Source organism: Eucyclogobius newberryi, unplaced genomic scaffold, assembly GCF_026437365.1.
Source record: "Eucyclogobius newberryi isolate DKJ021-1_F unplaced genomic scaffold, fEucNew1.0.hap1 SCAF_12, whole genome shotgun sequence".
Lineage (NCBI taxonomy): Eukaryota > Metazoa > Chordata > Actinopteri > Gobiiformes > Gobiidae > Eucyclogobius > Eucyclogobius newberryi.
The window spans coordinates 29,553,005-29,573,403 of record NW_027315746.1 but is presented as its reverse complement, the minus strand read 5'-3'; the positions used below and the strand labels follow the sequence as shown (position 1 = coordinate 29,573,403).

Genomic DNA, 20,399 nt, shown 5'->3' with positions numbered 1-20,399 from the left:
AAGTACAGTACATAAGTAATAATATGTCGTTTCACCTCCTCAAACGTGTCCCTTTCAAAGCCACATCATCTCACACACTGTCCTTTGGTTCCAGATGTTGGCCACACTCCTGATCTTCCGGCAGTTTCTCCAGAACATCAAGGAGGTGCTGCAGCCTTACCTGTACGAGCAGAACAAGCTGGGCGTCTTCACCCCCAAAGTCCTGTGGGAGCTTCTCCAGGCCATCACGCTCAAGTATGGCCGCCTTGCACTAGGAAAGGCCCAGGCTTCCATGACGGCCTACTCTTTCCTGGGCCCCAAAGGCATCAGCGTCAGCCCCAGAGAGATGCCAAAGCGACGCGGGGATCTTAAGGCCGGGTTCAGGCTGTCTGAGGAGGAGTGGGACATGAGCGAGAACGCGCTGAAGAACAGAAAGGTGAGCTTCACAGAGAGAGTGGACTACAAGGACTCGACAGCGGAGGGGCAGGCCGCGGAGGAGGCCACAGAAGACAGTCCCACTCTGGGCGACGAAGCCATGGACGCGGGCTGTATGTCTGACAGCTGCGACGACGACAGCGACGCCGAAGCAGCCGCTCAGGTGAGAAGGCAAAGGAAATATCTGCACACACACCAATCAGAGTCGCCAGATCTGCTTTTTACAGCAACTTTGGACTTCTTTTGTGGAAAGTTGCAAGAAATTTTATACAGTCAAGGGTCAACCTGTCACGATAATTACTATATCATTATCATCATCATCAATTTATCGTTCACTGAATAATGGTTCGAACAATATTTTTGGCGCTCAATGTGAAATGTATACATTTTCTTAGAAGTAGCGGGGAAATATTTTTTATGTTTTACTTTTTTGTAATGCCATAGGATTTGAGCTGTTGAAGGTCAAACGAGTAATAACTTGATTTTATTAATTTATTATTGTTAAGGACAGAGGACTCTGGATCGCCCCTCGTCCCTACAGACATTGTTTAATCCGTTTTTCACTGTCGCCCTCAGAGGGAACTGTTGTTGTGATTTTGGGCGTTAAACAAATAAATTGAATTGAAAATTATTTCTGCCATCTTTTAAACTATTATTTTTCTAACCCTTGAAGTTTAGATTTCCCAGGACCCTCAAATCCCCTCTTTTGAACCAAGCCTCAGAGTAAAAAGTGGTGTCAGAGTCATTTACAGTGTCACACAGTAATGGAATTTGGAACAAAGAATACTAGACAATTTATTGAAAACAAATTACATTTTCATGGACAAATCCTCTTCACAAACGGTGTCACTGTGTCACCACATCCTGGCATTACTGTCCCATGTCTTTTATTTGTTTCAGGTCAGCAATAAACCATATTCTACATTTGTTAAAGGGTTTACTGTGATTATCCTGCTTTTATTGTGTTATGAAGTAGTTTCAATGGTAATATTTTCGGTAGAAAAATACTGTTGTTACGGGTTGCGCTTTTAAACATGCAAACATGATCAAACTCACTTGCAATAATTGATTTGGTAATGCATCAAAATCTACCTGTAACTTCAGACATAACATAACAGAATTGATCTTATGCCATGTCTGGTTGCTAAAGCTAAAAATGTCCACCTCAGGATTCCAAGGAGAATGCTACAGGAACATCCCAGAAGAGCTCAGTGTGTCACAAAAGGAAGATCACATCAGACAGAGGGGCAAAGAGGAGCCCAGCAGGGGACAGAGGAGGAGAAAAGAAGTCCTGGATAGAGCCACCAGAGGAGACCAAGACTGTGACCTTGGCCCAGGCCGAGATCGAGAGCTGCATGCAGACCTACGAGGTGGGACAGAACAGCTCCTGTCACACTATGACTGCTGACACTTTTTGGAGAAAATATATCAACTTTAAGTCTCCAGTGATTTGGATTGTGACACGGGCAATATGTGGTCTACGTTTTATTGAAATATCGAAATTGCCATTTTCGAATTGTAGATTATTTATACCAAGTACCCTGTAAGAAAGAATATCAAGTACAATGTAAGAAAGAATATTAAGTACATTGTAAGAGAGGGTTTTTTGGATACATTGTGCATACTGTATATAATAAAAGCTGTAAAAATTATACTTGACCATAAAAGGGTAGGCATGGAAAATACATATTATTATATTATATATATATAAATACATACAATGACAGGAGCCTACATTACTTGAATATCATAATAAAAATGTCAAAGAAAATTCCCCACTATTCCAAACCTGATATTTAAAATATACCATTACTTTACTATATTTATTCAACTCCATCACAACATTTTTAAACTGTGTCAATTTGCCCTAATCCCATATTAATACATGATTTGTATTTTCCCAGGACACTCTGCAGGACTACCAGGAAATGTTTATCCAGTTTGGGTACGTGGTTCTGTTCTCCTCTGCGTTCCCCCTGGCTGCCATGTGTGCGCTCATCAACAACGTCATCGAGATCCGCAGTGACGCTCTCAAGCTGTGCACAGGGCTGCAGAGGCCGTTTGGACAGAGGGTGGAGAACATCGGCCAGTGGCAGGTCAGACACAAGCAAAGTACAATGTTTTTGCGAATTGAAAATTGTCTTAAAGGTCTGGTGCCCCACATACCCCTTGAGTTCCTTGTGGAGGAACTTATCCCCTGCATTTGAAGAGCCCTTCAGTGTTACTGTAGAATCCTGTCAGAAGCAGCACTGGACGATTTTGTCCATTGTTTTGGGAAGATGGAGGAAACCCACACAGTCACTGGGAGATTGAACCACCACCCGGGATCAAATCTAGGATCATCTTGTTGTAGACCCGTTTTTTACACACAATAGACACTAGACAATAGACAAGTTAAGAAAAGGTTTGAAACACATTCTAAATTCCAGAATGAGACAAGAGTTATTTCTCTCTCTCGTTCTCTCCCGCTCTATTGTTTATGGTTTAGCGTATTACACTTTACAAAATACTTTGAAGACGTACAACTACAGTAGGTGGCGTAAATAACCCTTTTCAGTTGGCTGCCAACCACCATTAAAAGTAACAACAACGGAATGAGACAAAAGTGAAGTGGAACATAATGTGATTTCAACATTGAAACTGGGATTAACCCAAATCAAGGTGTTTTGATGAGAACCACTCAGACACATGTGAGTGACATTCCAGCCTGGTTTAAAGACATTTACACTGGTTTTACTAATTATTTATTCTAGACACAAACCCTCACTTAAGCCACTTTAGTCTAATTGTGGGTCAGGCTGTGTACTTTTTTAGATTTAATCTGCCCAACTCTCTGCACTCCGGTTGACAGCACTCATTTATTTGGAATCCGTCTCGCCGCTCTCTCTCTTTCTCTCTACGTGCATTGTTACTCAGAGTTTATTTCAGGTGGACAGGTTGCTCCTTTGTTTTGTTTCAGAGCTTCTTAAAAGTCTAATAAGTACACTCAAAAGTGTGTGTGTGTGTGTGTGTCTGTGTGTCTGTCTGTCTGTCTGTGTGTCTGTCTGTCTGTGTGTGTGTCTGTGTGTGTGTGTGTCTGTGTCTGTGTCTGTGTCTGTGTCTGTGTGTGTGTCTGTGTCTGTGTGTCTGTCTGTCTGTGTGTGTGTCTGTGTGTGTGTCTGTGTCTGTGTGTGTGTCTGTGTCTGTGTCTGTGTCTGTGTCTGTGTCTGTGTCTGTGTCTGTGTGTGTGTCTGTGTCTGTGTCTGTGTGTGTGTCTGTGTCTGTGTCTGTGTGTCTGTCTGTCTGTCTGTGTGTGTGTCTGTGTGTGTGTGTGTCTGTGTCTGTGTGTGTGTCTGTGTCTGTGTGTCTGTCTGTCTGTGTGTGTGTCTGTGTGTGTGTGTGTGTGTGTCTGTGTCTGTGTGTGTGTCTGTGTCTGTGTCTGTGTGTGTGTCTGTGTCTGTGTCTGTGTGTGTGTCTGTGTCTGTGTGTCTGTCTGTCTGTGTGTGTGTCTGTGTGTGTGTGTGTCTGTGTCTGTGTGTGTGTCTGTGTCTGTGTCTGTGTCTGTGTGTGTGTCTGTGTCTGTGTCTGTGTCTGTGTGTGTGTCTGTGTCTGTGTGTCTGTCTGTCTGTCTGTCTGTGTGTGTGTCTGTGTGTCTGTCTGTCTGTCTAATATATGCCTTTATTGTCCACACATGGGGAAATTTTGTGTACCAAATATGTGTACCAAAGTTACTTGCTGCAATATTTATTCACCCCAAACAGAAAAAAACAAGAGTAGGAATAAACATTTTGCCTGTTTTCCCTCCTTTAAACCCCTTTTTGTTAACTTCTCCCTCTCTTGTGTGCAGACAGCAATGGAGGCCATGGGGCTGATCGCCATCATAGTGAACTGTTACCTGATTGGTCAGTGTGGGCAGCTGCAAAGGCTCTTTCCCTGGCTCAGTCCCGAGATGACCATCATCTCCATAGTCCTGCTGGAGGTATGGGACAGACACATCATTTCTTCTTTATTGACTACATAATTCCCACCTTGAGGCATCTGCTGTTGTGGTTTTGGGGGGTTACAAAAATAAATTGAATTGAATCATATTTGTCTGCTACTTTGGAATTTGTAAACTACAAATCATTAGTTTACTAATCAATCAGTTGGCAACTTAACTGTATCTTTTATATTTTTTCCTAAGTTGTGAGTGTGTGTAATTAATTAAAACATTTATTTACAAACAGACATATTATGCCTTTGTCAGGTACATTGTAGTGAAATATAACATATGTAGTTCATCATCCATTTTGTTCATTGTAAACTGCAAGATTTATCCAAAACGACAAATAGAAGCCTTGAGTGGATAGCATTGGCCCGTAATTCAATAAGCAAACCTCTTCTCGTTTCACCCCAGCATCAAGAAAGGCTTGTGAGAAATCTCACTCATGCTACTCAGAGAACCGGGGTTAAAAATGTAATCTAACGTTCTCTTTCATAGCATTTGTTTAGATGTCATACAGCTCCATCAGGACTCTTCTTCTCTTTTCTTCTTCACTTTGAGCCCTTTCTTCTCATGTAAAGATTGTATACATGTCATTATAGGATATGGAGACTTCCGTATTGCCAGATGAGCTTATCGCAATAACATGATGCCAACCAAGGCCCATAAGGGAGCCAAAGATCAGGGCATGTCCCCAGGTGAACCCACACTGAGGACAGCATGGTACAGACCAATCTCTATTACCTTGTAAATGTCAAGGGTGAAGACCAAGTAGCAGCAGCACAGATATCCTGAATAGACACACCCCTGAAATAGGCCCAGGATGTTGCCAGGCACCTGGTAGAATGGGCTCTTAGACCAACCGGGGCTGCAGAGGAACAAGCCAGCGAGATGGCTTCCACAATCCAATGGGAAAGTCTCTGTTTGTAAACAGGTTTTCCCTTGTGGGGTTTGGACCAGGACACAAACAGCTGATCCACCTGTCGAAATGATCTTGTTGTTTCAACATAGGCGCTCAGAGCTCTCGTCCACATTCATCTGGGTACAACCTTTGAAACAAAGACTGGATTGAATCGCAGGGTCACCCTGAGATTATCAGGACTGAATTACATACAAGCGAGATGCATGATAGAACATGAATGCCTGTCCGTCTGAGGGAGTCGGATCTCTCCTTCACTGTGGAACTCCTCCAGGTTTCTACTTTTTCCCAAAAAGGTTTTGTATTTTTTCCTGGCCGAGAAGGAGGGTCTAAGGACAGGGGACCCTGGGACATTGCCAAGTCCCTATGAACATTGTTTAATTGTTTTTCACTGTCGCTTCCGAGACAACCGCTGTTGTGATTTTGGGCGTTACAAAAATACATTGAATTGAATTGAAAAAAAAAGAATATCACTGACCCGTTTGGCCGTGGCCAAGGCCATGAGCAAAACAGTCTTAAGTGATAGCAATTTCAGGTCAATGTCCCCCAATGGTTCAACGCGATGGACAGTGAGAACCTGTAGCACAACTGCCAAGTCCCATGAGGGTGTCATGGGCTTGGACACAGTCTCCTGGGACCTTTCATGAATCGACAAACCAGCGGATGCTGGCCCACGGTCTTGCCATCAAAGCCAACATGGCATGCGGAAAGAGCAGCCAAATATACTTTGATAGCGGAGAATGCCTTCTTATAAATAAGGTCCTTCAGGAATGACAAAATTACATTCAATGGCCAATTAAAGGAAAACACTTGCACATCAAGGCACCCTTCCTCAAAAAAGATTCACTTATGTCATAGAGGGACCTTGTGGATGAGGCCCTGACGTTCTGAATATTGTTTATAACATTCTGAGACAAATCAGAAGGGAGAAAGCTTTGCAGCTGTAGCCATGGCCGCTAACTGGAATAATTGCAATCAAAGCGAAATATCAGTTAGCTTAAGAAACACCAAAGCTAGTGTCAATGTGTCAATAAAAGCTAATGCTCGGTGGCAGAGGTGTTAGCTCTTACCAGTTAACAGTTAAGCTAGCAGTCAGAGACATGAGTTGTAACTTGCATTAGTGAAGCGAGAAGAGGTTTTTGAATGATGGGTAACGTCATGTTTGTGGTATTTATAGTGGGTGGGCGCTAACGTTACAACGTTGCCAATGCCAGCCACTCAGGGCTGGCGTACTGGTATATGGCTTCTGTGAATACCTGAAACAGGGAAGCGTGCTGCGGCACTCACCAGGCTGACTCATCCTGGTGAGCAGGCTCCGTCCGTCTGCTCATCCGAGGGGAAGGATAGAGAATGTTCTCTAGCTAAAGACTGCAGGACTCAATCAAAAAACACTTTGGGCACATATACGAGGTACCATTAGCACTGTAAGAAGGTTAAAAGCTCTGAAAAGATTCTACTATGAGTTTTAATTTTACTAATAATTAGGACTAAGTACAGGGGTGTGGGCGGGCCTCAGTTACTAGACAATATAGGGTTAATCAAACATGCAGGAATCAATCCAAATACAACTTTGAGTAAAGTAATGATGAGGAAACACTGTTGTAACAAGGTTAAAATGTGTGTTCAAAAACACATTTATTTTCTGTGATTTTCTGTCCTCTGGTCCTTCTGTTCCCAGCACTTTGCCATCCTCCTGAAGTACGTGATCCATGTGGCCATCCCTGACATCCCGGGCTGGGTGGCAGACGAGATGGCCAAGCTGGAGTATAGACGCAGAGAGGCCTTCAAGGTAACAGACAGTAGGCAATTTGAGGGGGCCAATTCCCCCCTGTTGGCAGCTCTCATTGGTTTATCTGCCACATGCCTATGCATTTGTTTGGCTCTCTCCGTTCATGTGTGTGTGGGCAGAGGCGCGTATTTATTGTTGTTGGGATTATGGAGTACAATATTCCGACTGTGTCAAAACTAAAATGGATCAAGAGAAAAATAGGTTTCTCTGCACTAAATAAGTTACGTTAGGTTACAACAAGCACTGACTGATCATTAACAGCATATAGCATGAAATCAACAACTCTGCAAACAGTTGTAGAGCGGTTCTACATCCCATAAGCATTCAGTCAGTCTTTATTCACAGAGTTAAAAGCACAAACATCTCTAGATTTAATATCACAAAATACAGCGGTGTATTTCTCTCAACATTTCTGTTGAATTCTTTTAGGGGCAACATAAAACATCAGGCTTTAGTTTTTCTGTCCAGACAGTCCAGTGTCTAGTGCAGCTCACAGAGGCTGTGCTCAGTGCACTGGAGAACAGAACTGAGAGGCTCCTCTGAGAAACACTGACACAGGATTTGGACACAAGGGAACAACTAGTTCCCATGGCCCATTTGAATCTTGGAGAGAAGTAGCCTGTAATTATAATGTATGATTAAAGGTGCACTATGTAATGTACTACCTGCATATTTCTGCCCCAAAATACATTAATGGCTACAGTAAGTTGTATTGCTTATTGGAAAACAATTTGCGGCCATATTATATTGGTGTGTTTTTTGTAGTTCAAGAGTGCCCAGGGCGCCGTGTGTGTGTTTTTTACAATCAAACATATTCTTACTTGATGGAATCATTTTATCTGTGTGTAGCTGTTGTTTCTTACCACAGGAAATGATCTTGCAGTCAGATGAAGAGTTTGCCTGTAACTAAATCTACAACTGGGGCAATAGTGCGAGTGAAATGTCCTAGTGGCTTTTATTCACCTTATTCCAGAAGCCCACCTGGGCGCCGCCATCCGACGTAATCCGTCTTCTGGTTGTATTCGTAAACAGCTGCCAACCTCGGGACAAAATAAGTTCTACACAGACTAAAAAGACGTTTTCAGGCCACCCAGAGAAGAGGCATTCTTGACTTGTTGGGCACATGACCATTGGGCATTTGGCATCAATCAACTTTACAGCCCTAAAATATTATTTTAGCGGCAAGACTTTTCCCTCGTTCTCCATTTGGCGAATGGAGTTTCCGCTTGACCGGAAGTGCCAAATAAAGGTGAAAGAACCAAGAACTTGCTCTGCACATATTCCAACAATGTTACTAACTAAACTATTCATGTGGTTCAACTTTCTAATATTGGTGCCATGCTGAGGACCTTTTAACATTCAAATATTTGTTTTGAATTCATAGCAACAGTCACAAACATTTTTTTAAATCGATGGATAGATTTGTGTAAGCAAGATCTGTGAGACAGGGGGCAGTGATTCTCTGAGTATCCTAATTCAACTCGTGATAGGTTTCCTGGCCAGCCAAGACAACACTACTTTCAATGACATATTAATCTCTCTGGTAGATTAACAGGCGTATTAATCAGAGAAATGTATTTTCCGTTTGTGTCAACATAAACATGGTGGTTTATGAATTAAATAGAAAGAAAAGAAGAAAAAAAAATACAAAGGATTGGTAAATTGTGAAATTCTAAACTTTAAACCTGAATGTTACTGGCAGACATTCAGAGATGTCTTTAACATTTGAGAGGCAAATTAGGGATGCACTGATCCAGCTTTTTTGATACCCATATACTTTGGCTTGAGTATCAGTACCTGATGATAACCAATATCACCGCTGGTACTGAAAATAGAAGATTTAATTTCTTACTACAGTAAACTTATTACAACATGGATCCAATTGTGTTTTGTAACTGTTCTTTTCCCTTCAAGTGATTACAGAATTGCTTCGTATCGACTAAACAAAAGTTCAAACTATACAAACGCAAACCAGCAAATTGTTATACACCAATTTTTAGGCCCAACCAGGATATCAGATTAACTGATATATGTGACTCAATACACCATCAATAACATTCTCTTGGATCTGCACTGATATCTAATATTAGTAAGTAGGAGGAACAGGAGAGCCAGGAAACTTGTTGGACCCACAACAACATTAGTAACGTAAAGTAAAATGTTATTCATCAGATAAACTCAATAATCACACATTTTCAAAAATCACCAACCAAACAAATCTCTAATCTTAAGAAACGTTAGTCCATCTTTTGCACTGCACTCACTGTATTCTTCTCTGTCTGACCTCTTCTTGTCTTCCACCCCAGAAACATGAGCTCCAGGCCCAGCAGCACTTCCAGCAGCAGCTGCGACGCCGGCGTGAGGAGGAGGAGCTGCAGCGCCAGGCCGAGCTCCAAGCCGAGGCCCGTGCGCATGACTCTGACTGCCCCAAGAACGAATCGCATCCGCACCACCACGACAAGAGCACGGGGGGCAGGTCCGGGGACAAGCCCAAGAGACCCAGCTCCCTCCTAGGCAACAACAATGTCATGAAACTCAAGCAGATCATCCCGCTACAAGGCAAGTTCTCGTCAGGCAGCTCCAAGTCTCCCGCCCAGTCGCCCACGGGAGGTGAGGCCAAGCTGCCAGGGTTTTTGAAGTTCTTGAAATCGCCTGAAGGGAAGAAAGAACCAGCTGTAGCATCTTCAACAACAACGGGGGTGTCGCAAAGCTCCTCGGCCACTTCCACGGTTCCGTTATCCAGTCATGAGAGGTCACAATCTCCCAACAGGACCTTTAGCCCGGGAAAATTGTTTAGCTTTAGCAAATCGGAGGGGAGCGTGGTGTGCGCTAATGGGACACAAGCACCAGGCCAGGCCAGAGTGGACCAGAGCGCGACCCAACAAGAGGAACTGCCCTCAAACGATTCAGACAGAGGAGCGGAGACAGACAGTTCAGGGGCAAAAACTTAATATAAGCTTCTAGATGTAAACAATTGTACTGTAAGAGACACTTTGGATGCAAATGCTGTGCACAAACCCCGTGCCCACACCGCTACATCTGCAGAGCAGCAGATGGGGAATTTTGGAGATTTTTAGACAGGTTTTATTCACCTAAAGGACATATAGGACTTTTAACCATGCTATAACTTTGTTCCCTCATCAATAACCCACCTGGTTGGTTATTTGATGAATCCCAGTCATGAGGTTCTCTATCTTCAGAGCCTCAGAATATACTCCCAGCTTTGTGAAGTCATAGAGAACTTAGAGATCTTCTGGGCTGGTTTAAGTCCAATAATCATCTCCAGACTCATTCTGAGCATCTAAGCGTTCATTACAACAGTATATTCATGTCCGCATGTTGGAGGCAAGCTAGCTTTTTGTTATTTCCCATGGTAATTCCCTCTGCTGCCAGTCGATGAAGCTCTAACACAATTCCGGATGAAGGAACGCCTGACTGGAATAAAGTTATTTTAAGTTCTAAAACATGAGATGCCAAAGCAGAGGTACTAAAGAGCATGTGTAAAGGTCAATAACAATAAGTAATGCAGAACATGAGTCGCACTAATGGTCACTTTACACCGGCTCTCTGGCGAATGTCTCTAAAAAGGTTTTACAAGTTTGGCATAAGTCTTGGCCAACTTTCTTGTTCTAAGTTGCAAATGTGTTCTGTGTGCTGATCGATTCAAAACATGTGGCTACTTCTAGCATCTACATAAGACTTCCCAAAATAGTTTCAAATGATTATGTTTCTGACAATTCTTCACTCAAACTTTGGGATTTAAAGATTTTGTATATATATAATAGTAGAACAGTAAGAGCTCTGGCCTCCCAATAAGGAGATTGTGGGTTCAATTCCCGGGCCAGACCAATATCACATGATCTCTCTGGGTGGAGTCTGCAATCCTTCCGATGGTTTCTCCCAAAAGACATGCATGTGTCAAACTGGCCACTCTAAATTGGCCCTAGAATGATTGTGAGAGTGAATGTTGTCTGCGTGTCTATATGTCTCTGTTTTAACCCTGTGATGAGCTGACCCCTATCCAGGGTGCTCCCCGCCTAAGGCCCAAAGTTACTGGGATAGGCTCCAGTCACCCACAACCATAATGGGAACAAGTGGTACTGAAATTACATGAACAATTAAATTAAATAATATCCTTCTGTAGTGTTCAGGCAATTTACAATGATATGGACCAACTGCTTTTTTATTGTTTGAATGTGAGATCTCTATAGTAGAGCATAGAGTATCATTATTTATCGTTACAAAATACTTTACAAACAGTGTTTTATACAGTTCTGAATGTCATACATTTCATTATAGTTGTAGTAAAGCTGATACATTTCTTTATTTTTCTTTCTTTATTTACCACAATAAGAATGTAAAATATCTTCCTTCAATGTCCTTGTGCTTTTACTGACTGAGGGTTGACCACAGAACATTTACATTATCCATTGCCCTTCTTCACAAAAAAGAATGAGAGGTTGTGTCAAATGGTCAATAGAACTGTTGTCAATAGAAATCAATCTGATAGAAATGATTTGAGCAGCAGCATGTATACTCTTTGAGCTCGGATTTCTCCTAGAACTGAAACTTGCCCTGCCCTTATTTACAAGTTTCACTCTTACAGCTCGGGTCACTACTGCTTCAGAGCTGTCAAGTGCCTCATTAGCATTTGACTGGTTTTTCAATTCAATTGTTTTTGTTACGCCCAAATCTTAACAGCAGTTGCCTCAGTGGGTGTTCCAGGATTGTTGATTTAACCAACAGAAGGTTAAAGAATCAAACAATGAAACAACCGAAAGCTGATTAAATAAAGTTCACAAGAATTTCACAAATTCAGGGTGTACCCTAAAGCCCAAAGGCACTGAATTTAGCAAATTCCTGTGAACTTTATTATAACATTCCCAGACAGAGCATGCCTTGTCCATACCCTTCTTCTCGTAAGGAAAAACAACACTGACTGACGCACTTCCAATTACTGTGGGGTCAGACCCACTCATGAGGAGAGGGTGGTTCATCTAGTGTAGGGAGAGTTCATCCAGGCATATGAGGAGCTTCCGGGTCCACAGGGACGTGAGATGGTTTGGGGCGTGTTAAGTGGAGCAGCAGCAGTGTCTGAAACAGAACCACTCCCTGAGAGGATGAAGAAGAAACACACGTGAACAGCAATGATCAGACACACATGAGTATTGTTTATAGGGAACGTAGAAAGAAGCAGAGGACAGTGCTTGAGCCATACTTCCCCAGCATAGTTGCTCCCAGGGAAGCGTATCCTGGTTTTATTTCTGCCAAGGTCTTAAGAGGCTGTTGTAGACTAAGGGGAGGTTGCACTGTTGAGCTCTGAATTGAGTTCTGCACATTTATCAATCTGGCCAGGCGTAACATCATGACAAATATTCTAATCTGATTGGTAGAAGCATCACAACAACAGGAACAATCCGAAAAATCCAACTGTTGTTGAGTCCCTGCCCTCACATGTACAAAGCACTTATATGTGCACCTTTCTAAAACAAAGTAAATCTGCTAAAAGTACGTCTGTCTGCGTCGCCATAATTGTTCACGTTCGTCCTTTTGACTTCTGCCCAAACTAAAATTCTACACTTGGATTCTCAAGAGTTTTTGGAAACAAATATTGAGAGAATTCATCCAGCGTGAGCCAGGTTATTGTTGAGCACCATTTTTACTTAAAGAAGAGTGTTTCATTCGTAAAAATGTTGCCTCCTTCACTCTTCTGTCAAAACATCCCTTCTCCCTGCAAACTTGAGTTTTAGATGATTATTGCAAGGGAACTCACATGTACTCTTCCCCATCTCCTGCTCTGTTCCCTAACCCGATCTCTCACGTGTACAGTTACAGAAAGTATATGTGCTAAAAGTGTTTGAGTCTGAACGCTGCATGATGCCAGCTCCCTGCAGGCTTTTCAAACCACGAATGTCACGGTTTTTATCATGTTTTTATGTAAAAAAACGGGATTGTTTTACATGTGTTAGCCTCGAAGCATAACTGTCACATTCCAAGCTTTCTGCTGTATGAAAAGAGTTTCTTTATCTACATTATTATATTTGATGAAGATACGTTTAGTTTTTTGAGGTTCAGGAGCAGGATCACGTAAAGAAGACACATTATGTAACCTCAAGTTGAATGAGTTTTTAACCTGGTTATAACAGTGTTTCCTCATCATTTACTCAACTAAGTATTTTTGTTTGATTCATGCATGTTTAAGTCCTGTATCCTGAATCCTGCATTGTCACTGCCACTGAAACTTGAGAAAAGTGAAAATACCTGTTTTCACCTACCCTCTATCCCTGCCCACATCCTTGTACTTAGTTGTGATTATCTGAAAAATTAAGACTCCAAGCGGAACATTGGCTTAATATAAAAATGACAATCTGCCGTTTGTTACGTAGAAATGTCACTATGAAGTCTTCTCACTTCTGCAGTTTTGAACAGTTTATATTACTTAGATGTTTTGGATCAATATTGCGGTTTACAATGAACGAAATGTAAAATGATAATCTACTTTGAAAAAAGCACACTATGTCTCCTTTAACTTGTGTTACTCTTTAAAACATGTTTATTCCATGTTCTGTTACTTTAGTCCCAAATAGTGCACAGTTTGAAAGTAGTTACAAGTTACTGTTTCTCATTATCAATATCTGTTCGCTCACAATCAAAATGAGCCATTTTACATCTGAAGTCAGACTTTATTCAGCTCAGCTCTGTTTCTGTTTTGCAATTGTTAGTAAAACAGTTTATATTTCAGTTTTTTTTAGTTTCTGGACACGTGCAGTTATCAGGAAATCACACATCCCTCCCCCTTTTTTCTATCTTTCAGGTATGAATATAATTTTGTAAAGTTTCACTGTCAAATATCACTTTGTCTGCGATGATCCTCGTCCTCATACATAATAGACTCATATTTACTGTGTTCTGAGATTGAAGTCTTTGCTCATGAGTTACGTGACAGGAAGCTCTTTTGCGAAAGAGAATTACATCTGAAAATTGTAATAACAGAACATTTTATTTGGGAGAATTTGCCAGACTTGAGCTACACAATTCGTCACAAAAGTAGTGCTAGTTCAATATTAGCTTACAAAATTATATATATTGCAACAGACAAAATATTTAGCAAAAACACCAAGCTCAGACAGATTTTCCTTATTAAGTCAACAATTAGCCTTCATTTAATTAAAGTTTTGTCTTTGTTTTGTTGTAGAGAAAGTAATACGATTGATACTTTTTAGTTTGAAGATACCGATAACTGAAAACATTGTGTTAAAACATTGTGTTAAAACATTGTGTTAAAACATTGTGTTAAAAAATTGTGTTAAAACATTGTGTTAAAAAATTGTGTTAAAACATTGTGTTAAAACATTGTGTTAAAACATTGTGTTAAAATGTTTTGTTAAAACATTGTGTTAAAACCTTGTGTTAAAACATTGTGTTAAAACATTGTGTTAAAACCTTGTGTTAAAACATTGTGTTAAAACATTTTGTTAAAACATTGTGTTAAAACATTGTGTTAAAATGTTTTGTTAAAACATTGTGTTAAAACCTTGTGTTAAAACATTGTGTTAAAACATTGTGTTAAAACCTTGTGTTAAAACCTTGTGTTAAAACATTTTGTTAAAACATTGTGTTAAAACCTTGTGTTAAAACATTGTGTTAAAACATTGTGTTAAAACATTGTGTTAAAACATTGTGTTAAAACATTGTGTTAAAATTTTTTGTTAAAACATTGTGTTAAAACCTTGTGTTAAAATATTGTGTTAAAACCTTGTGTTAAAACCTTGTGTTAAAACATTTTGTTAAAACATTGTGTTAAAACCTTGTGTTAAAACATTTTGTTAAAACATTGTGTTAAAACCTTGTGTTAAAACATTGTGTTAAAACATTGTGTTAAAACCTTGTGTTAAAACATTGTGTTAAAACCTTGTGTTAAAACATTGTGTTAAAACATTGCCAAAATATTGATATCGTAGCACTTGACAACCACATGGCCATATTTCCTCAAACTAAACAATTGCCTTAAATTTAACATTTCCTTGTCAATCAACTATATTTTTTTCTCATACTTTGACATTGACAAATATAAGTTTTGAAACAAAGACAGCAGGATTTGACGGTTGCGCTCCGAGGCTAATGTCTGAGGTGTGTTGGGTGCATGTGTCCTCTGCATGCACTTCTGTCCATCTTCTACTCTTTATCTTGCACTTTTAGGAAGCCATTTTAATTCTTCTGCAATAGGTCCAAATATATACGCACTGTGACCACGAAAATAATCTATTTTTCTTAACTTTTGAGTTTTTTTCTATTGAATTATTTTACTACATGAATTGGTGACTGAATGTACTGGGACGATGCAATTAAACACACTTGAACCCATCGTTTAAAAAGTGCTTTGATTTATTTCTGTGTTTATCAGCTTTTGTGAATCCTTTTGTTCATATGCCATGCTCTGCTATAAATAGTTTAGTTTAGTTTAGTTGAATGTGATACATTTTTAAAAATCTCTACATGTCTACTTTAAATGAGAGAAAGAAAATATCAGAAAAAAACACACAAAATGTTGCTTCCTATTCAGATATTTGGCACCATAATAACAAACAGAACAAAGGGAATTTTCAGATTATTTGGCAGGTTTTATTGATAAATACCGGCTTAGTACTATTATATTTCAGTCAAAATTTTTAAATCTATTTGTTTGTAAAAACTTCTAGCCTTATTAACATTTGAAAGCTGTCATTGGACTTCCACTTTTATATAATCATTTGCCACATTATAAGGCCACATATCCATAATAAATAAAAATTCTGCACGTATCATTGATTAGTATGCAATAAGTAATTTTAAGTCGTAGAAGTGCAAGGATTATAAAATAAAAACGGTCAAATATGTTGTCCAACTTTACCCATATTCTGTCTATTATATCTATTTATTGAACTATGTATGAAGGTTGTCTTCAAAATAAACTATTTGTAACAAAGTATACAAAGGATCAATATTTTATTTTAGTTCAACTTTGTCTTGAACAAGAGCAGAGAGAACGAGCACATCACACAGAAGTTTCATCAACTGATATTTAGAAAACAAATGACACATGTTTGTGCCATATTTTCTACACTGCAAAGGCACAACATCCAAAGTCTTTAAAACTGGAGAAAGAAATACAAATCCTGAATGATCTGTTATAGAAGTACTTGTTTGTAGCCTGTATAAAGTGATTTAAGCCTAATAATAATATTTCTATTTCTAATGGAGAAATATAAATAAAAAGAGATGGCTGCATGTTTACACTCAAGAACATCAAATTGTATTATATTTTTAAAAGAAATAAGTTTGCAATTATTTTTGCAAAGAAAAGTTATTTTGTGAATTTTACTTCAATTTCCAATAGATTAAAAAAAATCGACATCAGTAAATATTGGTTGTCAGCAACAACAGCAGGACAAATGGAGCCCAACAGTCCCGTCCACTTTGAAGTCAGTTGCAATTCCAGAAATACATTTTTCATACATTTTTAGACTTTTGGAAAAATTCTAATACAATAAGTTCAAGACGTTTGACTTCCATCCTCAAGTCATTTTCAGCCCGACTGCACTAGTTTGAGCAGCAGCGTTTCTATTCTTCTGAGCTCTGATTGGTCTGTCAGTTTCACTTTCACCGCTTGAGCCTTCTCCGCCTCAGAGCTGTCGAGTGCCTCATTAACATTTGACTGATTTGATCTCTGCTAGGGTTTTATGATGCGCTTCTAGACTGAGGGGAGGTTGCATATCAGACCTTCATTCCTCTTTAAAGAATGGTTTACTTTCTTTACAATCACTCTTTCAAACCATTCCTTCTCCTGCTTAACGTTTTCACCGCACTGTCCTCACCACACGCTGCAGGAACCCATTTCCATCAGAACAAAAATGACTTTCAGACGGAAGTTAAACCCTCTTGATCTAAGTATTCATAATTCATTTAATATAATTTAGTTTATAGGGAAAAATGAATGGGAAATGCACTTCTGCAACCTCGTGGTGGGCTGTTGTAGATTCAACATGTTCCAGATCACGACGAGCCCTTGACACAAAATAAAAAAACAGCAAAATAAATCTGAATACATGAAATATTAAATACAAATACAAATATATTGGAGTTTGAGCCGGTTATCATTTGAAATACCTTCACACAGGCCTCATTCAAGCTTTGATTTTAAGGCAGACAAACAAAACAACACCAAACAGGCAAAAATAAAAGCGCAAGTACAGGTCCAGGTTGGAGACATCTTTAAAAAAAGAAAAGGTGCAGGGTAATCATTCAAATAATAAAGAGATATAGTAAATTGTGCAGTTCATTCATGTTTTGTCTGATACTTGAACCACATTTAAAGGCACATTTCAGCACATTTCACATGGATTGCCAATAAAAGCATCTGAATAATTAAAAAAAATACATAATCTTTTGTCATTGCACCCTCCCCTCCAGGTTCATTTCGATCCAAGTCACCAAAAAGCAGCGAAAATGTCACATCCAGCCATATCATTTTGTTGTGTCACGCGAGATGAAAAGACGACTTGTTCATTTTGGCACAAAGATCTTGGTGATGGCGCTCTTGCACACAGTTTTTGGAGGAGGCTTGCAGTAGTTGTGCTCCATACTGTTCACGTTTTCGGCATGATCGCGCCTCTTCCTCTTGGCCCACTGCCGCCGAAATCTCTCAAAGCTGTTGACGATTTTCTGTTGTTGCTCCGAGGACTGAGACGGAAACAAACTCGGGACGTAGTCGGGGTCGAATTGGTTTTCACTTTTCTTGCCTGCGGAAAAAGAACGAAGGACGTCACTCTGACCATTTATAACAGCGTAACAATCATTTTGTCTGTATACGGATCAAATGTTTGACTCTACACTAGTGCTGTAATTAGTTTGTAATTACTGGACCCGTCCACATGAAACAAAAACTGGCACAAAGTCCAAAGTCGTCTCTGTCAGCAGAAATAAACAGAAGTGTCATTTTCACAATAGCAAAGTAATTTAAAGTAATATTTCTAAACACTAGAACCAAATAAAGGCACTGCAGGTGGTTTTATTGCACTAAAAATGTATATAAACTATTTGCTCTCCATAGACCTGACATGTAACGTTTCTGGTGAAGGTTCTGCCACCTACTTTGCCCCAAATATTCCAAAGAATTGCATAAAGTGGGTCTGTTTCATAACTTTCAATCTCCATGGAAACTTGCATGTGGTGTGCCTGCCACCAGGAATCTGCTTTTATAAATTCTAGATTTTCTGTGGAACACAATGAGCAAAGCAATCGATGGGTTTCAGAAGAATGAAAAATAAAATTAGGACTGTTGTCATAGCAATTTTTAAAAAAAAAGTAAAACAAAACATTATGTGATTTGAAATGGGGAAAAAAAGTCTTCACAATGTTGCCTGCAGGCCAAGAGAAAGCTGAAACCCACAAATAACATCTCAGACAGCCAGGTGGTGGACCCTATCAGAAAAGTTACATAGTGCATCTTTAAACTACCAAATGTATTTACCATAAATATCCAGGCCTAAAACGATACATGAAGCTAACGGGAAGCACTGCTCCGTCTGAAGCTTTGTGACTCAAGTGAGACTTAAATCTGAGCTTTGCTTGAACACAATCCGACCATAAAAAGAGTTCATTTGTGCCGCTGTTAAACAATCCACTTTGTTTCAAGTAACATTACAGTCACTTTCAGTCACACTTTCAGTTACACTCATCTAAACCAGACTATGAACACTCAGACTGACCACAAGTCAAGTCCATTTTGTATATATCCATGAGATTTACTTGTTTTAGATCATCTAAACTGTTGTGTCGCCATGGTAACTGTGGAACTTTTCTCCATAGACATGCAGTTCCCACGCAGTGTAATGTCACTGCAAAGTGATACATTTTTGTTGGAAAAAGTGAGAGTTCATCAGTTTCAGTTCTTATCAATGGGACAGTCACATGTCTTTTCCTGTTTTGGAAGCTGTTTCTAAGGCTTTCCATTGTTCAAAAGATAGAAGAAGATATAAAATTATTGCTATGGCAACAGTTCTTTTTTTTCCATAAATCTAAAGCCAATGAACATCCAGCTCAGCTCTCTGTGCCTGTAGAAAGTCGTCTGTCTCGTGGATCACAACGGTCTGAATGGTGATGACACACAAGGTCCGCTTTACTTTTACTGTTCACTTCCCCTGTGCCCCTACTCCCCTGTCCCCCTGTGCCCTTGCTCCCCTGTCCCCTACTCCCCTGTTCCCCCATCCCTCTGCCCCCCTGCTACCCATTCTCCCTGTGCCCCTGCTCCCCTGTGCACCTGTACCCCTGTATCCCTGTGCCCCTTTGCCCCTTTGCCCCTGCTCCCCTGTGCACCTGCTCCCCTGTGCCCCTGCTCCCCTGTGTCCCTGCTCCCCTGTCCCTCTACTCCCTGCTCCCCATGTCCCCCTGCTCCCTGTTCCCCCATCCCTCTGCCCCCCTGCTACCCATTCCCCCTGTGCCCCTTTGCCCCTGCTCCCCTGTGCACCTGTACCCCTTTGCCCCTGCTCCCCTGTGCCCTGCTCCCCTGCGCCCCTGCTCCCCTGTGTCCCTGCTCCCCTGTCCCACGACTCCCTGCTCCCCATGTCCCCCTATCCCCCCTGCCCTCCTGCACCTCTGTTGCGCTCCGCACGGTCCCCCCTCTTACCGGACACAAAGTGCTCGCTGCACAGCCTGGTGTTGTTGTTCGGGGTCCAGTTTTCCCTCGCGATGGCGGCGATCCATCTGTCCCGTCGCTCCGGGTCTTTGGGGATGTTGTAAAAAATGATCCCGTTCTTCTGAGACTTGTTGTTCTTACAGCCCACCGCGCAGCACACGGACGGCATCGCGGCTTCCGTCCTCAATATGGCCCCGGGAGAAGGAAGAAGCGCGTCATCGCTGCGGCGCGTCCGGGCGCGTCACAGCCATTACCGGAGCCGGGGCCGGGGCCGGGGCCGGGGCCGGGCCGGATGACGGCCGCGTCTATCTCAACTTGAACCGCTTTATTGATAATAGCTGTAATTACATGGATCATAAACGGGGACAAAGTTTCTATTCTCTGTGAGAAAATAAAAATAAAAACTAAGGTGGTTCATATTTTAAGCAAAACATTGAATACGTTTTAACCCATGTGCCAGCCTCAAAGATAGTGACATAAAACAACAAATTCAAACAAACAAACAAACAAACACATTAAAACACGTGTTCATGTTGTGGAGGGAGGGGGAGGCTGTGGATCATCCACCCAGAGAGAGCACGAGGTTAAAGTGTCAATTGCTATGGCAACAGAGCCAAATTAAAACTGCTGCCAGTGACTAACA

At 40.8% G+C, this 20,399-nt stretch overlaps 2 protein-coding genes across 2 annotated transcripts in view; one reads left to right on the top strand and one right to left on the bottom strand.

Moving 5' to 3' along the window:
• Positions 1-10,183, top strand: part of ano8a (anoctamin 8a) — a 26,936-nt gene extending 16,753 nt beyond the window's left edge. Inside the window, exons 13-18 of the mRNA XM_072441869.1 lie at positions 95-577; positions 1,584-1,784; positions 2,319-2,510; positions 4,241-4,372; positions 6,973-7,083; positions 9,390-10,183. Coding sequence (XP_072297970.1) covers positions 95-577; positions 1,584-1,784; positions 2,319-2,510; positions 4,241-4,372; positions 6,973-7,083; positions 9,390-10,034 — 1,764 coding nt within the window. The 3' untranslated portion in view covers positions 10,035-10,183. The remainder of the gene's footprint in view (positions 1-94; positions 578-1,583; positions 1,785-2,318; positions 2,511-4,240; positions 4,373-6,972; positions 7,084-9,389) is intronic.
• Positions 10,184-16,461: 6,278 nt separating this feature from the next.
• Positions 16,462-19,958, bottom strand: LOC140355784 (THAP domain-containing protein 11-like). Its single transcript, XM_072440435.1, has 2 exons — positions 19,748-19,958; positions 16,462-17,861 (listed from the first exon to the last, which is right to left on the bottom strand). Exons 1-2 carry the CDS (start codon positions 19,923-19,925, stop codon positions 17,626-17,628), a joined length of 414 nt encoding a protein of 137 aa, XP_072296536.1. The 5' UTR covers positions 19,926-19,958; the 3' UTR covers positions 16,462-17,625.
• Between the last annotated feature and the right edge of the window lie 441 nt (positions 19,959-20,399).

Bases quoted from the DNA above. Each gene is read 5' to 3' on its own strand.
- LOC140355784 (XM_072440435.1), bottom strand. From the start codon at position 19,925: ATGCCGTCCGTGTGCTGCGCGGTGGGCTGTAAGAACAACAAGTCTCAG. The intron at 17,862-19,747 runs GTAAGAGGGGGG...CTTTTTCCGCAG, and splicing joins CAGCGAGCACTTTGTGTCCG to GCAAGAAAAGTGAAAACCAA.